At 39.5% G+C, this 7,652-nt stretch overlaps 1 protein-coding gene across 1 annotated transcript; it reads right to left on the reverse strand.

Annotated features, from left to right (window-relative positions):
- Positions 1-29: 29 nt before the first annotated feature.
- LOC133445565 (cell surface glycoprotein CD200 receptor 1-like) lies at positions 30-5,175 on the reverse strand. The gene is made up of 7 exons (XM_061722891.1): positions 4,767-5,175; positions 3,868-3,927; positions 1,701-2,006; positions 1,077-1,352; positions 857-947; positions 733-769; positions 30-636 (listed from the first exon to the last, which is right to left on the reverse strand). Exons 1-7 carry the CDS (start codon positions 4,822-4,824, stop codon positions 568-570), a joined length of 897 nt encoding a protein of 298 aa, XP_061578875.1. The 5' UTR covers positions 4,825-5,175; the 3' UTR covers positions 30-567.
- Between the last annotated feature and the right edge of the window lie 2,477 nt (positions 5,176-7,652).

Below are 7,652 nucleotides of genomic sequence, written 5' to 3' on the forward strand. Positions count from 1 at the left end.
AGTAACGAGACATGTTAGTTCAATGTAGTTTTAATACACAGATTTACATATGTACGTTCAAACTTTTAGTGAATATATTATACACAATAGTTTGAGGCAACTGTGCATCCGAATGGATTTTTTTGTCCTTTTCTTTTTACGGTTGATTAATAAATAAGTTTAATTACACATAATTGCAACAAATGCATTTCATCGAAAGTCTGTAGTTCTGCAGATGGCGCCCGCATCCTTCCAGCAGAGTGAGGCATGGTATTAGTAATCATAGTTAATATTCTCCAGAGTCCCACTCACACAGAGAGCAGTGGGCAGCGTTAACGGGAGCCGGCGCTCGGCTTCAGGTGCATCCCCCTTTCCATTAGTCTGAGCAGAGTTTCAGGGCAGGTTTGCTTCGAGATGCTTTCCTCTCCTTTTTTGAAGGCCCATTTTTCCACCACCCCTCGCCGTCTTTACTATTTCACCATTTCTCGGTTTCACAGCCTCCGGTTTCTCGCAAACATAAGCGAGGTGTGCGCTTCAGTGAGTGACTGAGATGCATGCACATGATTTTTATGCAAACGCGTCTGCAGGTTAGTTGTAGATCGAGTTCACACGCTGAATGTAGCTAGCATAGGGCTCCACCTCCTCCACATCCTCTGGCTGGCGGAACGAAAAAAGAAAAGAGAAAAAAAATCAGACTGGTGTCATGAAAGAAAACTGAACAAAGTGAAGTAGAAGACCTGATAGACAACATACCGCGAGGGGCTTTGATGGGTCTGTCTGTCGACATCTTCTGTGAAAAGTTCCACAAAAGTTCAATGACTCAGAAAAAAAAAACATAAAAAGAGTCATTATTTCTAGTGGCTGTTTAACGTCTTACCTCATTATTGGTTTAATTAGTGCAACAACTGGAATGAGCACCAAGAGTGTCATGATGAGCCCAACAAAAGGGGGCACCCATGATGTAGAAGCTGCAGAGAGGAACAGAAACGTCATGGTTATCATCGCTGCACATTCATTTACAACGAATGAACGTCATTGTAAAAGATCAGAAAATAAAAGCAGGGAACAGAAATCCCACAATACCACAGAAGTCTGACCTGTTTTTCTCTCTTCTGAAGGTGCCAGCCTCTTCTCCTCCCGCCAGGACTGGTGTCTGACGATACAGGTCAGGTTTTCAGGGTCCATGCCCTCCAGGAGCTCCAGATGACTTTCCACTGTCACAAATCCATCTGGTAAAACCGTGTTGTCAGCACGTTCGTGGTTTCCTGTGTGACTCCAGCTGATGTTGGCAGCAGGGTTTCCTCTCTCGGCCCTGCAGACCGCCACCGTCACGTTGCCCTTAGTCTCAAACCAGGCAGTTATTTGAGGAGGAGCTGAACCAGGAAAGAAATAAAAACAGGTGATATGAGACTTGACAAATGCTTCAGCTCAGTGCATTAAAAAAGATAGATGTGAAATTATACATACAGAATGAGTTTATTGGATTCGTCTTGACATTATTGTTATTTTTAACATTGATTTTTTTGACTGTCCATCAATTCCAGGTAATAAACAGCCTAAACATGTGTAAAAAAGCAGAAATTTTGCCTCTGAAGGCTTTTCACTGCAGGAATACTGAGTGGGCGATTGCGATTGCGTTCATATTGCTGAAGATAATTTGTTGTGAGAGCAAATAAAGCAATAACTATTTCTGTAGGAGGAAAAAATCTATAAAGTCCTACCTGTGATACCCACGTCGATGTTATAATTATCCATCCCTCCCCTCACAACTGCCTCACACATGTAGACTCCAACATCAGCAGCTGAAAAGTTTGGGATGTGCAGGTATGACTGAGCGCTGGACGAGTTTTGCAGAGACTTGCCATCGTTGCAGGAGTTACTGTTTTGACCGTCGTTGCTGAAGGAGATCTTGCAGGTGTTGTGTTTCAGATTTATTGTCCAGATGACGTATATCATCTCACTCCACGTCTTATTGCTGCAGGTCAGGTTAACGTTGCTCCCAATATTGAATACTGCGTTTTTGTTCACTGGAAAAGAAAACAAATTTACAACAGATTTGCCAAATCTGGTAAGTAAATCATCATTAAATCATATCAATGTGTTTCATAAATCATCAGCAATTGCCCAAAAGAAAATATTTTTCTTATCCTTTGCAACCATTCATTTAAAATAAGATTGTTTCCATTTGTCTAAAAAAATCTTTGAACGGCAACATATAAGTACATTTTACTATGTAAGATTTAATATCCATTATCTAGCTAGTAATTAATAAGTCATTTAACATTTTATTTATTTTTACCCATTTTTTTTTTATGAATTTCCCTGAAAGCAATTGAAATGTGATCAAAGTGTAGAATTGTAGCTTTAATTTTCACAAAATCTGTTATTTATCCATGTAGGAATAACATCCATTTCAAGCCAATTTCCAGGGACCCAAAAGTATTTGGACAATCTTTGGAAAAACAAGACTTAAAAAAAAGTTAAATATCAGCTGTGACTCATTTCCGTGTTAGTTTAGCATAAATAAAACCGATTAATGGTGCAGGGTTAAAATCAGCATCGAGGCGTTAGACTGGCGCTAGTAGCATGAATACAAGGGGGATCTTAATAGGAAGAGGCCATCATTAGTATAAAAAATAGAAGAGAAAAAAAGAAAAAAAACTAACTGGTGTGGTCAAATCAACAGTTTAATAAATTCTTGTAAAGAAAGAATAAACTATGATTTTTATCATTATCATTATTATCATTACCATTGATAGCATGTGAAACCAAGATGGGAAGAGTAAAAACACGGAGAAGAAAAAGAACCGCTCAGGACCCAAAACATGCCGCGTTATGTGTCGAACACGGTGGAGGCGGTGTGATGGTATGGGGATGTCCGGCTGGTTCTGGACCGGGCTCGCTGGTATTCAGTGTCGGGACCTCTGAATCTAGATGACTTCTGAGCAGTACGGGTTTATTCCCATTGCACATTCGGCAAAATAAAGCCGATAGGACACGTTTTTAGACACTGGAAGACAAACTGAAGGCAGAACTGTCCAAAAACCAGCACCAACTGAAAGTGGCTGCTCAGAGGAACTAAAAAAAATCACTTCCAGGGAGGAAAGGGAGTCTGCTGATTTCCATGAAATCTAGACTTCAGTCACTGATTGCTAAGGATTTTCATGAAATTATTGAAATTGATGGTTATACTGTATTTTTACTTATGACACTTCGTCTAAGTACTTTTGAACCCCCAAAAATTGAAGCACTTTGCTTAAAATGGCTGTAATTCTTAAGTAAATTTAAAAAAAATGTAATAACCCTTAAATAAAACCAAAAGTCTACACTTTGATCACATCTGTACTGTATAAAGGCAAAGTCCTATAAAAGTATTTGTTGAAATAACTTCTGCAGTTAATCATGTGCCTAAATTCTCAAGGATTGAAATAAGTCAATGTTTATTATGGTTATTTATTATGATGTTTCACCTTTTTATCCCCTGAAACCTTCACATGAAAGACGTCAGAACCAAGAAAGTCATCGAAGAAACATCTTCAAGGTGAAACATGTTCAGGGATAAAAGGAAACCGTGTTTCCTTCTTTCAACCCTTGCGTGATCCCACGACCTGGATCGTCGCGTTCACATTTGCATATATTCAAAAATACTGTTTTTAAAACCCATGATAACACATTCACTTTCCTAAACATTTGTGTTTGCAGGATTTACAGCGATCTTATCAACATGATGTGCTCCATGGTGAAAACAAATAAAAACAAGGAAGAGGATCTAAATACACATTCCCTCGTGCCGTGTTTCTCTGCTTCCCAGTTCCTTCTGGGTATCTATTATAAAAACCTTTGCGTGAATGAAAATCACCTTGACAAAGAATGAGAAAATGAATTTACCATCAACTTTAGAAAGGTGAGAAGGTGAGCTGGGCTTCACGGAGGTGTTGTCAGTAGTTCCTGAGAGAGAAGGGGTGAGTGTGAAGGGAGACGTTAGTAGAGGACGGTGATTCCTTGTTTTATTAGTCAGTAAAAAGTGATTCTGAAATGATTGAGGCAGGCACTAGTTAGTCAGTCGGCGTTAGTTATAACCAGTTAGGTGAAAAGTGATTAAATTAAACCAAACAGCAGCAAGACTTTTCTTCAGCTTCTGGTGAAGATGCCACCTACGCTCCAGAAACAGCTTGTTGTATTACTGTAATCACTTAAAAGACATGGAAAATTCACAGCTCGTGGAGCAACGTCCACGGTGGAGAAAGAATCACAGGGGGTCTGGCATTTGTTTACGTCTGACAGCTGTAAAGAAAAACACCGAGCAACAGGGTGATGTAGTGAAACCGCAGCTCCGAGACCCCCAGGGCGGGGAAGGGTTGCATCATCTGGGTTACCCAGATGTGAAACCATGATTTCCACTCAAGACACCACTGGCACGATTAAAAATGGGTCACCTTTTTACCAATCTGTTCTTCCACTGTACGCTTTAGAAGTGGCTCGCCTCCAGATTGTTGTTTCCACACACTTTACTCTGAGTCATTATGGTTTCAGAAAAATCTGTTAAATTTACTACTTCTTCAAGCCATTACAAGTAATCAGCAGCATTTCACATTTAACACTCAGTATATATATATGTGAGATAAAAGAAAAGTTATTCTTTTGTAGTATTCATTATTCATCTGGACAGTTCAAATGTCCTCTGGGGACTACCGGTAAAAGGACATGCTTGTATTAAAAGCTGTGTCTTAAAGTAGAACATGAATGAAAACACAACAATTGCACATTGAAAAAGTGGATGTTCAAACCTGAATTCAGGCTCCAAGCTTCAGACAAGAAGACCGTGACTAAATATATCCAAATCATGTCGCTCACTTCTGGTCGTCTTCAGGTGTCGGTAGACTAACTGCTTCTAACCGTAAAAAAAACGCCCAGCGTAGTCTTCAAACGATCACACAAAAACCAAGATGCATGTCTTGTTCCTGTGCTACCAGTTCAGTGGCTCCACACGTGTAAAGCTCTGACAAAGTCTCAAGACAAACTGTAAACTCCAGACTCCCACTGCGAGAGAGAGAGAGAGAGAAAAGAGAAGATCTGTGACAAACTAATCCCTCCCTTCGTCTTTCTCTTCCCCCTCTCCAAACCGCTTTCCACAGGAACATCTGCCTCTTGCTTCCACACAAGATTACGTCTGATAAGTCAAAACATCAGTTTCCTGTCTTGTTTGTCACATGATCATCCTCCTACGAGACTAGAAGACAAAGTTAAGAAGCAGTTAAAAAAAACTATATAGTTGCAGCTTGTATTAGTTTTGTTACAAATTTTATTTGACTTCAAATCTGAGCACATTTTCACACAGTTCCTCAAACTAAAGGGGCATAAAGTTTAAGGAACTGGCACCAAAAATAAGGTTATAATCGTTCATATAATTAGGAAAATGATCAAATGTCACTTTACGTTTTTAAAGAACAGGCTTGAGCTTCCTGACGTCGTTGGGCATATCGTTGTAAAAGTGTCAGAGAGTCAAACCGATAAACAGCTCGAGGGCTGTTTATAAACCTGAAACTATTCACTCATCACTTTCAGATGGGAGCCGAAGCATCTTCAGCAACCAACAAAAGTCCCTGTAACAGCCATTTTCCTGTGTGGGTTTTCTTTATTTTTGTTGTAAATGTTTTTGTTTGTACTGGGGGTGGCGCTTTGGTAACTTCCTGTGGAAGTACATTTATTAATCCACGTTAATGAGACCAGGTGTGCATTGGTGCAAGGAAACAGTTTTTGACCGTGGCTAAGGCAAGGCTGAGGTGTCTGCAGATAGCAGCAGAGGTGTCAAAAGTATTCACATTCATTACTCAGGTAGAAGTATAGATACTAGAGTTTAAAAATACTCCTGTAGAAGTTGAAGTATCAACTCAAGTTTTTTACTCTTTCAAAACTACTTAAAGTATAAAAGTAAAAGTAATGTTGTAGTAACATTGAAAAATGAATGCATCTTAGTATAATGCAAATATATTAAAGTAGCATATATGTTTACTATTGAGCATTAACGTGTTTCAGAGAGCAGGAGATATGATCACTAGTTGCCTATAAGTATTGTAATGGTGAAAAAAGTCAAACTTCAGAGGCATGTTATCATTTATCCTAACCTTTATTGGAATGTACAGCCAAGTTTAGCTGCAGGAATCTGAGGGCAACGGATGTAAGAACAAAACTGGACAAGAACATCTGAAACAACCACAACCAAATTCACTTTATCCGGATGGAGCAATTTAACTGGATAGTTTTTTTTTAAAAGCCGAAATGAAATGGAGTAACGAGGCTGTTTTTAAAATGTAAGGAGTAAAAAGTACAGATAATTGCGTGAAAATGTAAGGAGTAAAAGTAAAAAGTCGTCTGAAAAATAATTACTCCAGTGAAGTATAGATAACCAAAATTTCTACTTAAGTAAGGTAACGAAGTATTTGTACTTCGTTACTTGACACCTCTGGATAGCAGCAGTATGAAAGAATAGGCTGCTTAATAGCAACCCGAGGTGTTGTATTTGCTGGACTTAAAGACTGGAGAAATAAATGAAACAAAAGTAATGGGAAATGTGTGGACATTGATTTGTGGGAGCCAAGCCTGGCGCGCATCAATAAATTGCAACAACATGCACCTTCAAGTAAGTGACACTGGAAAGCCACTTACATCACAGTCCCCTTTTTGTCTCTTCCTACGTTTTAGGGTTGCGACCGCGTCAACACCAACAATATTCACAGCATTTGTGTTTGGACCTCCTTCATGACACAAAAAAAAGGAGATTTGGACGATCAAAAGTACAGTTTATGCTCATCAGGCTGGAAAACGTTGTCTGGTTCGACTGGCTACTGGTGTAGTGGTACATTGCATTATGGGAAACCTGCCAGTGGCCGATGGAAATATTCCTGGAAGAAGCATGCCGTCCAGAGATTTCTTAACTTTCAGGAAGATGGGTTGAATCCCTCACAGGCATAAATACTCTATACTTCTACCTGCTTCCTGTCTTCTTACTTTCTAAATAAAAGCCACTACTGCCACAAAAACCTTTAAAAAACCGACAGAATCTGCGACTATATACTGGATATGATTCAGTTCCCCAGTACTCTCATGCTTTATGAACATTTGATGACAGATATACTGTATGGTGTAATACTACAATACTATCATCTTTTTTTCTTTTTATCATATTGGGTTTTTTTTTGCGTGTTGAGTGTTGACTCTTCTGAGTATTTTGAAGCTTGTCCTGCTCGTCGTGGTGTTTTAATTATTATGTTGAAACAAATGCTCATCTGCCAGCGTAGGCAGAGGGAAGGACAGATTTCTGAGATAAAGGCCTTTTCGCTGACTCGGTGCAACGCTGGGGTGGCTGTGGTCTCATATCTGCCGATGCAAGAACATCTCGTTCAGGACTAACACTTGGTTGCTTACGAGCATGCTAATGTGGGTGCAGATGTTATTACTGCACCGCCGAGACGTAACTGACAAGATAAGCGGGGGGTTAATTAACCAGGATGTATGAGACTTTGTGGTTGATGATTAAATCTCGCCTTGAGTCATGATAAAATATCAGCATGAAATTAGGTATAACTGACAAGCTTAGCCGTTCCTTTCCATGCATGTTTGTTGTTTTCTTTCGGGGTGGGTGGGGGGTCACAGAGGCACAGAAAGAAGATGCA

The sequence above is a fragment of the Cololabis saira genome, chromosome 6 (genome assembly GCF_033807715.1).
Source record: "Cololabis saira isolate AMF1-May2022 chromosome 6, fColSai1.1, whole genome shotgun sequence".
NCBI lineage: Eukaryota > Metazoa > Chordata > Actinopteri > Beloniformes > Belonidae > Cololabis > Cololabis saira.

What these genes read in the sequence shown, in the direction of transcription:
- LOC133445565 (XM_061722891.1), bottom strand. Translation starts at nt 4,824, where the DNA reads ATGATTTGGATATATTTAGTCACGGTCTTCTTGTCTGAAGCTTGGAGC. An exon ending in AGCTTGGAGCCTGAATTCAG is followed by an intron (nt 3,928 to 4,766) that starts GTTTGAACATCC and finishes CTTCTCTCTCAG; the next exon opens with GAACTACTGACAACACCTCC. An exon ending in TTCAGAAGAGAGAAAAACAG is followed by an intron (nt 948 to 1,076) that starts GTCAGACTTCTG and finishes TCCTCTCTGCAG; the next exon opens with CTTCTACATCATGGGTGCCC.